This window comes from Protomyctophum bolini (genome assembly GCF_963924005.1).
Source record: "Protomyctophum bolini genome assembly, chromosome: 23".
Classification (NCBI taxonomy): Eukaryota; Metazoa; Chordata; class Actinopteri; order Myctophiformes; family Myctophidae; genus Protomyctophum; species Protomyctophum bolini.
In genome coordinates this window covers 19,497,374-19,511,439 of record NC_137884.1, presented here as the reverse complement: position 1 = coordinate 19,511,439, position 14,066 = coordinate 19,497,374, and the positions used below count along the sequence as shown (strand labels likewise).

The window sequence follows — 14,066 nt, the reverse complement described above, 5'->3', positions numbered from 1 at the left end:
TCACAGTACGTGCAAATCTGCTAGGTTCTTCCATTACTCCTCTATACCTGCCAGTCTCGATGTGCAATTTTATTTAAATAAATTCAATGAAGAGATTTGGGAACTTAAACTTTGAACTTTTATTTTTATATAAATTTCTGAACTTTGAAGGAGTAGTTCACTCAAAATATCACTTATGTTTTAACAAGAACACACCCCAAGAAGTCTTGAATTCATGGAGATCTTAATCTTTTTGTCGCATTCCAAAAAAACTCCATGATTTCAAGGCTTCATGGGGTTTGTAATTGATAGGAAATAAGTAATTTTTTGGGTGAACTACTACTTTAAATATACTTTCTATACATTAAATAAAAAAAACTTCAAAAACAAATATACATTTAAACATCACACAAACTGTGTGTACAATGTACAAACTGTACAACAGGGCTGGGGCGATATGGACAAACATTTTTTTTTTAAATTAAAGAAACATTGATATTACCCATTGTATTGTGATTTGACATTTTTAAAATTTTTCAAAAAGAAACTGTTAAAATAATTGATCTACAAGCTCACGCGTCGATGATGTGATGCATTGGGAGCTTGGAGATCGGCTATTTTCACAATTTCTTGTACAATTACACCAAGTATAAAACCATGGCCAGTGATTAAACCCCCCCCAAATAAAAATAATATCCAAAAACCAGATAGACCCAAGTCTCATATCAAATATCGATGTAGTCGATATATGTATATTATATATATATATATATACACCCAGCCCGAAACAAAATAATACTGCCAAAAAACAGTTGAACAAAGAAAACTGCAAAAACAGCACTCTTACATCAATATTACTCTCCTCCAAGCAGAGGTGGACACTTAAGTAAATGTACTTAAGTACAGAATTTCTGCTTAACAGAAGAATGTTTCGACCACCATCTGAATTGGCTCCCGGCAGACCGGGCACACTTTGTTGCGCCTCTTCAGCTTTCTCGCACACCTGAAGCAGGCCATCAGATGTCCAGTCTTTCCGTGGACTATGCAGCCGTTTTTGGGCTCGGACTGGCATATCACGCACAGGTCCGAGGCGGGATCTGCGGCAAGAGAGGTAAGAGAGGAGGGGGGTGGGATGGAGGGGTTCAGGGAAGGAGGAGCAGAGATGGTCGAGGCCTTGGAGGTGGTCTGTGAAAACTCCTGGGTCGACGGACCGGGGGATGGAGTCCCACGTGGAGGGAGGGGAGTGCAGGTTCTCCTCCCGTCAGGGACATCAATTCCCTCATCCTCAACACCTAGAGGAGAAAGGACGGAAAGCAATAAGATTTTTTTTTCTAGTTAAATCAGGTTGTACTAGAATTAACTAGAAAAAATTGCTTGACCTCATGCTTCCTTCTATGCATGAGGAGTCCAAGCTGCTTCTTTGCACCTGACGGGATAGTTTCCCCGGACAGACGTAGCGCGTGGAAGGACATAATTCTTTAACGTCTTATTCAGGACCTCCCACGTCGCCAAATACGCCATTAATGTGTTATTTAGCGTTCTATTTAATGATAAACATGTAATGTTGTCTTACAGCAAATTAAACCTCTCGTTCGATTGGCCTTCCCTTCAGGCACAATGCAAAACCAGAAAGGTGGTGGCTGAGCCATTTCTAGTCCTTTTAATGAGTATTCCAGCTCAGATCGCGGTGGATGAACAAAGCGATCGTGTTTAGTGGCTGAATAGCAACTCCCAGAGCCCATTTCAAGGTGACACAACGCCATCTTGCTTTGTGCTAGATATAATAGCATGAAGCAAAAAGACCTGCGGGAGGATCGACAACCACGGAGGTATGATTACTTCTAACGCGACAGCGATGGGCCGTCAAAACATAATCTTTTGTTTGAATTGGAATCATTGATTTAGATTAAGAGTTATTCACGTTTTGATTTTTGATCCCATCCATTAAAATGGAGGTGGACCACTTTGGATGACGGACCAACCGGAAATGACATCGAATGTTGCCCAATAGAGCCTGTAGACCGGTGCGCTTTGTTATGAAACGAATAATGTTACGTCTTTTGATCTCCGTCCTGGGCGCTGGGCGTAATTATTTAATAGGACGGAGACTTCCGTCTAGGACGATATGAGTGTTAACAGATCACAGACTACAGTCTAATTAGTACTGGTGGACAATGTATATACTCAAGTAAACACTCAATTATTCAAAAGTGCAAATTACAAAGTACATTTTAAATGAAGTATAATTGGGTTTAAGTGGTTCACATGTTCAAGAACAAATAAATAACGTGTGTGTGTGTGTGTGTGTGTGTGTGTGTGTGTGTGCACACTGCACAAGCATGTGCGTTGTGTGGGAAAACCATTATATGAAATGAAGCTGTAATAATGAAAATATACTACTCTACCCCGATGAAACAGGCTGTAATCAAATGGCACGCAAATTCAATAAAGCAGCCGTCTATGAATGTTATACAATACCTACCGTACTTTTAGGACTTAAATTGAAACCCGTTATTCACAAGTTTAATTCCAGCCCAATATTGAGAATACCGTTACTGTCGGGCAGAAACCTCACATGTCCACATTAAAGCGTTACTTTAAAAAGTTCCAATGGATCCAATGTTGACATCATTTAGTCACAAGCTTTAGTTGTGCACACGACATACGCGCAACCAAATGGTCAGCGAGGACAATTATGGAAAAAACATTCCAAGTTGAAATATGGGCATACAAGGTTTTGTCCCGACAGCGTTGTGTGGGAAAACCATTATATGAAATTAAGCTGTAATAATGAAAATATACTACTCTACCCTGATGAAACAGGCTGTAATCAAATGGCACACAAATTCAATAAAGCAGCCGTCTATGAATGTTATACAATACCTACCGTACTTTTAGGACTTAAATTGAAACCCGTTATTCACAAGTTTAATTCCAGCCCAATATTGAGAATACCGTTACTGTCGGGCAGAAACCTCACATGTCCACATTAAAGCGTTACTTTAAAAAGTTCCAATGGATCCAATGTTGACATCATTTAGTCAGAAGCTTTAGTTGTGCACACGACATACGCGCAACCAAATGGTCAGCGAGGACAATTATGGAAAAAACATTCCAAGTTGAAATATTATGGGCATACAAGGTTTTGTCCCGACAGCGACGATATTAAATATCACACATTTGTTACCTGGACATTCTGCCGATGCCGATTTGGGGGGTCCAGGGGAGGGTGTGGGGGGCAGGGGAGTGGGGTTAGTGCTGGGAGTTGCACGGGGTAACACCTCTCGCAGCCAATCCTGACGTAGAGACCAGCAACGGTTACAATTTCTGGGCAACGGTGGATTCAGCTCTTCACATTTAAGACATCTCCAATAGTCCTGACAGTCACACACACACGCACATTCACACAAAATGTGTTATAATCAGAGCCTTAACCCCTGAAAATCTGCGATTCGAATAGTCTTATTGTCTTATTTGATTCGTTTTTGTTGGTTTTGCCTGTTGATTTCTTCCTACTATACAGTTAGCGCTGGTGTCTCTGCTCCGTTTTTCAAAAGAACGCATATGGATTAAACGCAAGTTTTGTTTTTGGTTTGTTTTATAAGATATCTTTAGTTAGCTCTGGTGTCTCTGCTCCGTTTTTCAAAAGAACACATATGGATTAAACGCAAAATTGTTTTTTTAGTTTGTTTTATAAGATATTTTTTGTGGCTTTCGCCTTTATTTTTTAGAGGGATAGGTATACAGTAGGCCGACATGAAATGGGGAGAGAGATGGGGGGGTGACACACAGCAAAGGCCGTCGGGATCGGGAGTCTAACCCGCGGCACACTGCCAGACTGGATTACCAGCCAAGGTGCCCAGTAGGCTACGCCAGCCGCCCGGGCCCCAAGTTCATAGTTATGACATGGAAACCATGCTCTAGCTCTTATGACAATGTGCACACAAGTGTAGTGTCTCTTTGCTCAGAACTGACACCAATGACGACGACAGATTGTCGTCAATTGAAATAAGTTGTTATATATGTAGATCTATTAACATTCAGAATTAAAATCCCGAATCTGATTCGAATCAGTTAAATCCTGAGTAAAATACAACCCTGCCTGTCTATATGATCATTCATTGATTTAATTTCACTGCGATGCAGAGATCACCGAAGCTTATTTACAGTATATTTAAGTATCATATTTTATTACATTTCTAAGAAACATTATGTAATACATATTTAAATCACACTCAGCGGTGCCTTTGATGCGTGTGCTGGATTACATTGTGTCATCAACGTAAACACACCCTATACTAGCAAAGTAAAACAAACCATCCTATAATATGATTGTAAAAACATTGTATAATATAAATGTAAAAACATCCCATAATATCAATGTATAATCATAACAACATCATATAATCTAAACGTACAATAAAATATCAATGTAGAATCATCCTAACATACTATAAAATCAATGTAGATCCCAACATCCTATAATAATATAAAATCACAACATCCTATATTATAAATGTAAAAAAAAAAACATTCCAACATGCTATAATATCCTCCCATACACCCCTGTGTGTGTGTGTGTGTGTGTGTGTACACTACACAAAGCGTGTCTGAGGAGCGTGTGATGTGTGGTTCATGCAACATTTTAGCCTACACCAGTCAGAGTAATCTAGTAGGAGAGTGGCGACACTAGCGTTGACTCCCATTGTAACAATGGAATGCTCATTCTATCTCAATGGGATAGTTCCAATGTTTGGCACTATAGCCCATAGCACCCCGCTTTGTGGCGAGATCAAAGCGTGGCGCCACTCTTACTAGATTACTCTGACACCAGTGTTATACCAAGCACCACCCCTACCCGCTTGTGATTGGCTGAATGCAGGAAGGGCACGGTCCCCTTCCTACAAATAAGTAGGATTAAGGCTAGGCATAGTTTCACTGAGGTTAAGGTTAGGATTAATGTTGGGCATAGTTTTACTGAGGTTAAATTAGGATTAAGGGGTAAATTATAATTTTACTGGTGTTAAGGTTACGATTAAAGTTAGTTTTAAGGTTAAGCAAGTAGGTCGGAGAGGCTTATCGTCTGCATCAGCTGAGAACGCAGGACTCTATCCCCATTACAATGCGATAGACCCCTGGGAGATACATTTCTGAGGCGGAGCACCACTCCTATAATATGAGCCCCCAGGGGGGGTGTACGCTTTTCCGACATGTCAATAGTCTGACATGCGGAAAATGACGGGATTATGGTTGGCGAACATGCGTTAAAATTGGCGACCGGATTAAGGTTGGCGAACATGCGTTAAGGTTAGCGAACAATGACTAGTCTGAACTAAGTACTACGCCCGCTCACAGTAATTCCAAGCCATGCTACACATATGCCCAGTTGGTGGTGCCCTTGCCTTGTATCTCAAAGGCAAGGGCCACCCGGACACTCAGGTTAAGGTTAGTAATCCTAATCTTAGGTTATGGTTAGGCATAGTTTTGCTCAGGTTAAGGGTTAACGCTAGGCATAGTTTTATTCGGGTTATGGTTAGGATTAAGATTAGGCAAAACAAACAAAACAAAGCGACTACTGGCCAATCACAGCATGTCCTTACCGGGTCTTGGATCAACTCTAACGTGTGGTGCACTGTGCCTCCTGGGTGTGTTTACTTAATGTAATTAGCTGCAGATTTTTGTCAGTCGCAGTCGTTTATGCCGTGCTCATGCATACACATACATACAAACACCCACAGAGCCACATGTAGAAGCGACCTGCTCCAATTAAGGCAAAGTACGTTATTTTCTTTTGTTAAACTTAGTGTTATATAGCTCAATATTCTGTTATTAGTATGGAGTGTTTGTTCAGTAACAGGAGTCTCCCCATCTCTTTAGCGCTTTAATAAAGAGAAAATGCTTTTTCAGGGTCAGGATTACAATTTTATTCAATCAGGAAGGAGATAAATCATGCAGGATAAAACTAGTGAAATTAGAAGTGATTAAATGAAATAGGCAACCCACCGAAAATGTATTTTCTGTTAGAGCTTTTGAGACAGAAGACCCCTCTTACTGAACAAAACTATAGCAGTGATTAATTACCATCACAATATGGAGCTTTAACGTTTAACAAAACACTTTCTGTTTTAACAAAGAACATCACTTACTCTGCCTTTAATCAGAAATAATTATCTACTTTTAAGAAACATATCTCTATGTGTGTGTTAGGTTTGTATTAATCATTTATGGTTTAACATTATGCAGTGTGTGTGTGTGTGTGTGTGTGTGTGTGTGTGTGTGCGTGTGTGTGTGTGTGTGTGTGTGTGTGTGTGTGTGTGTGTGTGTGTGTGTGTGTGTGTCTGTGTCTGTGTGTGTGTGCATACTTACTGCTTCCGTGATTTCTGTGTCTTCTTCATCAGTGTCCTCCTCATATATGGTCACCTCATACACCTGGCAGAAAAGTAAGTAAGTGGCATGGCCAATAGAAAACAATGTAATCCAAGTTTGTAACAGTACACTACACTGAACACAGTACCAACATAACACAACAACACAACAGAACACAATTAAGTGCCGTTATTCTTTTTTTTTTTCAATAATGTTTTTATTGATTTTTTCATTAAGTGCCGTTATTCTTTAACCTAACCACTCATAAAGTGGTTACCTTGTAGTATGTGTGTGTGTGTGTGTGTGTGTGTGTGTGTGTGTGTACCTGGTCATCATCGGAGAGTGACGTGTCTTCATCAATGTCGTCATCTTCATCATCAGAGTCGTTGGACTCGACCTCAAACTCCACACTGAAGTGGTCTGACCTGTCTGACCTGTTCGTCTACACACACACACACACACACACACACACACACACACACACACACACACACACACACACACACACACACACACACACACACACACACACACACACACACACACACACACACACACACACACACACACACACACACACACACACACACGAATTACTCTAAATCTATTACATTAATTCAATTTTCTCGTGTGTGTGTGTGCACGCGCGACTCACTACACAGCTGTGGGCCTCAGAAGACTGGCTGCTGTGTCGGACTCGGTCTTGTCTCACCTCCTCTATCACACACCAGGACATACTGTTGTCGAATGTCAAGGAGTAACTGTCAGCTCTCCTCCTCTTCCTGTCACTGTCTTCATCTTCACCACTGTCATCATCACGGTGAGATGGACCTGGTGAACACATCAACACGAATGACTGAATATTGTCACTGTCGGGTGGGAAACCTTACTTTTCAGGAAATGGGGGGGGGGGGGGATAAATCTGTGTTCCAATGGATCAAATATAGTTACTATTTAGTGACTCACAAGCTTTTGTTAACACATTCCATTGGTTAAATATTCAACAACCCATCACCTTGTGAGCTTGCATTAGGGGTGCAACGGTTTTCAACCGAAAACCGAACCGTTCGGTTCCACATACACGGTTCAATGCGCTCTAATGAACCGCGCTATTTCGGTTTGCATTAATTCATTTATTACAGCTGCGAAGAATGTATTTCTCGGTCACACACTGGCCTACTTAGAAGTCTAGCACTCTATCAGTCACACACCGTCCTACTAAGAAGTCTAGCACTCTTTCGGTCACAGAAGTGTAGCACTCTGTCGGCCCACCCCCTACATACACACACACACACACACACACACACACAGAGAGAGAGACGGCATGATGAGGAGAATCCAGCACTCGTCTTTAAACGTCGTTCTTGGAATAATTATTGATCGTCATACACAGAGACACACACAGCGGAGTAACCTCGCGCCAACAGGCTTCTAAGCACGGTCGTTGTAAGTTTGTTCAGATCTGATTCTGCATCTGCACTCGCTGTTTGAGTGCTAATTAAGAGGGAGAGTGAGAGCATAAACAACCCGCAGCAGGACATTCATTCCGTCAGAAAAGTACCAACAAAATACTCCCATGTCCAATCCATGACTGTAGATAGAAGCCCTTCTTCTAATAATATAAGCATAATATCCTTAAATCCTCATGTAGACTTATTGTAAACTTTTGTAGGCTATTTTTCTGAGACACGACGCATTCACTGTGAATGACTCCCCTCCCAGGAGGCACTCTCCTCTCCTCTTTCCTGCATGTGCTTAATGCCCCGTGTGAGCGCATAGGTGCATTTATTTCCCCTTGAAAATAATGATGAGGCACATTAAAATAGCAATATAAGGTATTTTTCCCCCTTTAAAATAATGAAAAGGCAGAAATGCCTAATAAAATAATATATGCTAAAAAAAGAGAAGAAAAGAAAATGCTATAAATAAACTTTTTTGAGTGGTGCAAGCCACTGCCTGGCTGGCTGGCTGGGTATGAGCATGAAAACAGCGTGGTTGTTTTTCACCACCTGTGCACAACCTAACACACACGCACATTATTAACTGTATATATGATGATTTCGTGTGTGCCAGTACAGTGACACTAGTACAGTACAGTACAGTAGAGGGTACAGTAGGGCGCGTTCCTGGGGATTACTTCACAAGGGGGTATTTTTTTTTACTGTACCGAAACCGAACCGAAACCGTGGCCCCCATACCGAGGTTCGAACCGAACCGTGGTCTAACTGAACCGTTGCACCCCTAGCTTGCATCGGCTATTTTTGCTACTTTTGGGTGACACTGTAGTATGACGAAGTAAGGCATTCATTTACAAAAACAAACACACAAAAACATTGGAATATGGACCTACATGGTTTCTGCCCGACAGTGGTGATATGAGAACCAACTGACCTGTATCCGGTTTAAACACAACCTGAATGAATACTGCTGACAATAAACTCACCTGGCTCACTCCTCCTTCGCCTCCTGCTGCCCGAAGTGGAATGGGTACTGTCTGCATCGGAGTCCTAGATAGACAGACAGATGAATGTCATGTTGTCATAATTAGTGCACTTGTTGAAAGTGTACTCAGGGCAGCAGTACATTTTCTAACATCTCAAATGTGTGTGTCTCACCTCAGGTGGTCTATCTGGCTGACTGTGGCTGTTTTGTTGAGTGGCAGGACAAGAAGACTCTAACAGACAGACAGACAGACAGACAGACAGACAGAAGAATGTAAGGCTGTGCATTCAACTCAATATTTTAAATATGGGGGAGAGGAGTTAGTAGCTACCTTGGATTTTGACTTCAGGTGGTCTGTCAAGGTGACTGTGTTGTTGAGGGGCATTGGAAGGCTCTGACAGAGAGACAGACAGAGTTAGTAGAATGTAAAGATGCACATTCAATTAAATGTTTTAAATAGAACGTACAAAGAGCAGAGCAGAGGAGAGGAGCTACCTTGGGTTCTGACAAGCACCAGGTTCTTCGTAATCATTGAATACAGGGGCCTGAAAAAATAATTATTGTGATCAGAACATTATCATGATGTCAGCCTGTCATGAGACATTATTGGTCAGTATTTATGCTCACAACCCATGTGTGTGTGTGTGTGTGTGTGTGTGTGCGTGCGTGCGTTACCCTGTTTCTTTCACGGAGAAGCTCTCGACGCCCAGGACTTTCCCCAGTGCATCCTGGGAACAGTGCACAATGTGCAGGTCCGTTTGGTCATAAAGCTGCTTCTTCATTATATACTGACCCAGGTAGTACATCACCTGGAAAGGGGAGGGGAGGAGAGGAGTTGAGCAGCTATGCTATATCCGCACAACTTTAGGTTACTTTACTTGAGTATTTCCATCATTAATCAAGGAGATTAAATGATTGTTTTCTTACCTCTCTGAAACTGAGGATATCTTTAGTAGCTCCCGCATGTTTGAGCAGAGCACTAAATTCTACCGTAGGTCGGACCTACACACACAAAATAGTCAGTATATACAGTAAAAGTACTTGTATACCTACATATATACACACACAACCTACTCACAACACTGTTACTCTAAGGGCCGATTCATACTCCTATTTTACCGCTGTTTCGGCGCTGTAGTGCCGAATGATTTCGTCAGTAGCACCGAAGAGACAACTTTAGGACGGTACCCCCCCCCCCCCCCCCCCAAACCTCAAATGACGTCACATTGTAGGCTCTACAGAGCCGAACCGACTTTTATTCAGCTCTAAAAAAGGAGTATGAATCGGTCCTTACTCTATCGCAAGCAATACTCACAATTTTCTCTATAGAATATTTCAAGAGAAAATATTGATAATATCGATTTACAGGTATATTAGCATTGGCATAGAAAGTGGTCATGGCAATATTTAGGTATTTTCATTTACAAAGAATATACATATAATGTATTACAGAATAATTTGAATCCTGAAAAGTAACAGTGTTGGACATACAAGGTTTCCACCAAAAAGACCTCGAGCCCTAGAGTGCCCTGCTGTTTCGCTGTCATGTGTATCATGTGTTATCATGTGTAAGAACTAAGAAGCTGTCTTGTGACAAGAATTGACCTGAGGGTGTTATTCATCTTTGTCCTTTTGATTCTGTCCCAACCATCTAAAGAGATCATAGAACTAAGATGGACTGCATGCTGGCTTTGGATTTACAGTTTTGTCAGATAACTACTTGACAACCTGTGTATATCATGTACTTCTCCCCCATGACCTCATAATAAACGTCTGTCTCCCACTCCGTTTTGATCCAGAGTTCCATGACACTCCTACTAATCTAATATAATAATTATAATAACCAATCCCCGCTTGGCAGGAGAGCTCAAAAGTAAATGTCACACACAGCTTCATGTATACTGTACATACACAACACTGTTAACCCATTCTGGGCAGGAACCCCTTTTGGTATTTTAAGCATACTGTACTTTAGCTATTGAAAAATATTATTTTGTTTCAGAAATTGTGAAAACGTGGCACAAATCTTTGAATATATTCTTTCAGAGCGAACGTTTTAAAATCAAATCTTTGCTTCTGAGGGGGTCCTGGAATAACATATTTTCAGATGGGGGTCGGTGGCCAATTACATGTAATTTTTGGGGTCCTTGACATAAAATATTGAGCACCACTGATATAGAAACATGAGGTATTTCAGAAAACTGTCAGGATTTAGAAGACTTTTTCGACGTCAGGTCTAAATGGGTTAACATAAACACACACAGTACTACTAAATTAGACACAAACGCATCCCACCGTCTCTGGAGGACAGACTGACAGTCAGTAACTTACCATTTGCCTGTCCGCCTCACTCAGGGCTCTACTTCGGGGATCTTCGTTGGATGACATTCTTATTTCTTCCTGTTCCAATTACCTGCAAAGTGCAAACAAATAAAAAAACACTACGTTAGCTTATGATTGACTGCTACACTTTATTTTGTAGGACGTTTATTGACTTGGATGAGACTTGTGATCAATAGCTTAATCACTGGTTTCTTTCAAAACTGGCCTGAAAAGCATCCATCAAGAAACTACAAGTGGCGTTAGAAATTAATTCCCATCGACATTAGGGGTCATCATAGTACACTGTTGCTGTTTTTCCTTTTTTCCTGATGCTTTAAAAGGTTGTTTTTTTGTTTGTTAAACGGTTAAATCTCTATATTCTGATAGTAATCATATAGTGTTTAGTTTATTCAGTAACAGGTCTCCCTGTCTCTCCAGCTCTTTAATAAACAGAACATTCGTGTAGGTGACAACATTTCAGCCAATCAGGAGAAAGTAGCCAATTATCAGCTTAATTTTTTTTGTGTTCCAGTTCCAATTTGGTCTGCTCATTTATTTGTGTCATCACTCTGTGTCAATTCCCCTTATTTTAACTGTATCCTGACTGAGTTCTCTATCCTGATTGGATAAAATTGGTATCCCAACCTGAAAATGTTACTGAACAAACACTCTATATAGCAAAGAGTACTATGACAATAGAGCTTTTTAACACTAATGTTAGCCAAAGGAAATCACTTACACTGACATCCATGTATTATGTTAATATGCTAGGACTACAATGGAAACAGCCTACATGCTTTATCAAAGCTTACAAAGACACAGAGGAAAGGATTGTACAGAGCAGAACTTGTATAATTGTGATCATCTAAAAAGGTATGAACATTCTTCAACATGCAAACGATGAGGATTATATGCAAAATAATTGCGATCAGAGATTGTGTGATAATTGTGACAGGCCTGGGGCCAACGGTGCACACATCCTCTTTACTTGCCAAGCAGTGATGTAAATAGGTTTTCAATGTAATGAGTCCCGGATGCACTCCCACGTTAGGAGTCATATTTTGCCATTTTTACAAATTAGTAAGCATTTAACTGTTAACTGATTTCATTGTATATGGTTATAATGTGAAGAAAACAGAAGAAATGAGTATTATAACTAAAGCTAGCTAAATAAACTAGAATAAAAAACAGTACAGTAGTACTGAGTAGTGCATCCCGTCACTGCAGAGGTCGTTGTTTTATTGCGTCCCTTAACTATAAACTGCGTTTTGTGATGCAAACCTATTTTAATCTTTAGCCAAGAAAGAAAAATGTGTTGGGAACAGGAGGAATAGGACTTAATTATGTCAGAAAGATAACCAAATGAAGGTCTGTGCACCAAAATGTTGTCCTTGGCTTGTTGTTCCCAATCAATATATTTAACTCAAAATAAAGAAAACACAAGACACTGTGTGCAGGAGTCCTTTCTTCAATAATGATACAATCATTAAAATAAAGATTTTAGCATAGGAGTCATCAGATGAACAGACTGATCATGTCAAGCTCACACAAAGTCATTCAATTAGAAACTTTAAAAGCAACAACTCTAAAGAAACTGTTATAACAAATGCACTTAAATAATAATAGCCTCTCCAGTTAAAAACAAACGGGTTTCTTACCTATAGTATGTTTAAATAAATAGACATCCTTAAATCCTAGACATGCTGAGTTCTGTACATAAAGTGCAGCAGTGGGAGATAGACTAAAAGGCTCTGTGCTTATATACTGTCTGTAGCACTGACAAGACATGTCAGGACAGCACACACACACACACACACACACACACACACAAGGATAAGGCTTAGTCACTGTTAGATGTTAAGGCTTAGTCACTGTTAGATGTTTAGTTCACTCCAAACATACTAAATATTTATTGATACTATAACTGTATAATATAAATGCTTAATATAATAAAATTGTATAATATTATACGTTATACAATATAATGTCTAGACATGTCGTGGCTAGTTTGCTATGAGTCATACTATGTCATCAGTTTATTTAATATATTTAAAGGACCACTTCACACAAACGAGAGACAGTCAGCTAGAACGAAAGATATGCCCGGGCTTGTCCTGCATATACATTTCGCACGTGCGCGGTACGTCACGCCGTAAACTGCAGATCTGCAAGCTCAGGGCGCGTTGCGCTGTACACGAACTGAGCTTGTAGTTCTGCTATTTTCGTGCGTTGGGACCGAATCGTGAGGACACGATGCGTAACCAAACTCGGCCTCCCTCCTCCAGTCTACTTGCACAGCACTCAGCAGTGCACATTGTTGTTATATCAAGGCTTGCTTTGGAGGGAGTAGGTTCTTGTGTGTTGTCTTCTTTAACAGCCAACAAAGTGCACTTTGACAGACAAAGATTAAAATAATGGACGTAACATTTACTTCTGAATAGGAAGTGCAATAAAATGTTTTCTAAAACGCATGTTTCGGAGCTTTCAGTCAACTCAAATTAACAAAAAAACTTTTCCGTTTTTAAAGATTTAATTTAGTCGCGCAAAGTGACTAAAGAGTTTAAAAGAAAGACGGTTAATACCCGAAAGAAATGCAACAACTACACCCGGCGCAGCAGTATGTCCTGTCCGCGTATCCCTGTCTGCCCGCCCGCCACGGCTTCCCTCTCCGGGTCGCTTCACTCGGGAAAACACGAGGCTCCGTGGCCTGCTAGCATGTTCCCAGGCTAGTGCAACTGCAAACAAACAAACGAAACGTTCTACAAACGAACCGGAGCTACGCATCTAATCCGCATACACAACTGTACACAAATCGATGCAATACTTTTAATAAGGAAATTATCTAACTATAATAAGAAGTTTACAACAAACCTGTAGAAAGTAGCAGCTAAACGCGCGTCACGCGTGAGGCTCAGGTCGTGCAGCAGTGTTTTGGTTTAGGCTGTAGTCAGGATCCT

At 40.6% G+C, this 14,066-nt stretch overlaps 1 protein-coding gene across 4 annotated transcripts; it reads right to left on the bottom strand.

Annotated features, from left to right (window-relative positions):
* Positions 1-101: 101 nt before the first annotated feature.
* mdm2 (MDM2 proto-oncogene) lies at positions 102-14,066 on the bottom strand. Of its 4 annotated transcripts, none has more exons than XM_080757555.1 (13): positions 13,981-14,066; positions 11,119-11,200; positions 9,715-9,789; positions 9,463-9,596; positions 9,283-9,332; positions 9,119-9,181; positions 8,961-9,019; positions 8,789-8,852; positions 7,001-7,176; positions 6,671-6,787; positions 6,346-6,408; positions 3,167-3,356; positions 102-1,271 (listed from the first exon to the last, which is right to left on the bottom strand). In XM_080757555.1, the coding sequence occupies exons 2-13, from the start codon at positions 11,173-11,175 to the stop codon at positions 895-897; spliced, it is 1,425 nt and encodes a 474-aa protein (XP_080613681.1). In that variant the 5' UTR covers positions 11,176-11,200; positions 13,981-14,066; the 3' UTR covers positions 102-894. The 4 variants fall into 4 exon arrangements, with proteins under 4 accessions (XP_080613681.1, XP_080613684.1, XP_080613683.1 ...); XM_080757558.1 differs by lacking the exon at positions 13,981-14,066 and adding an exon at positions 13,714-13,809; XM_080757557.1 differs by lacking the exon at positions 13,981-14,066 and adding an exon at positions 13,692-13,713.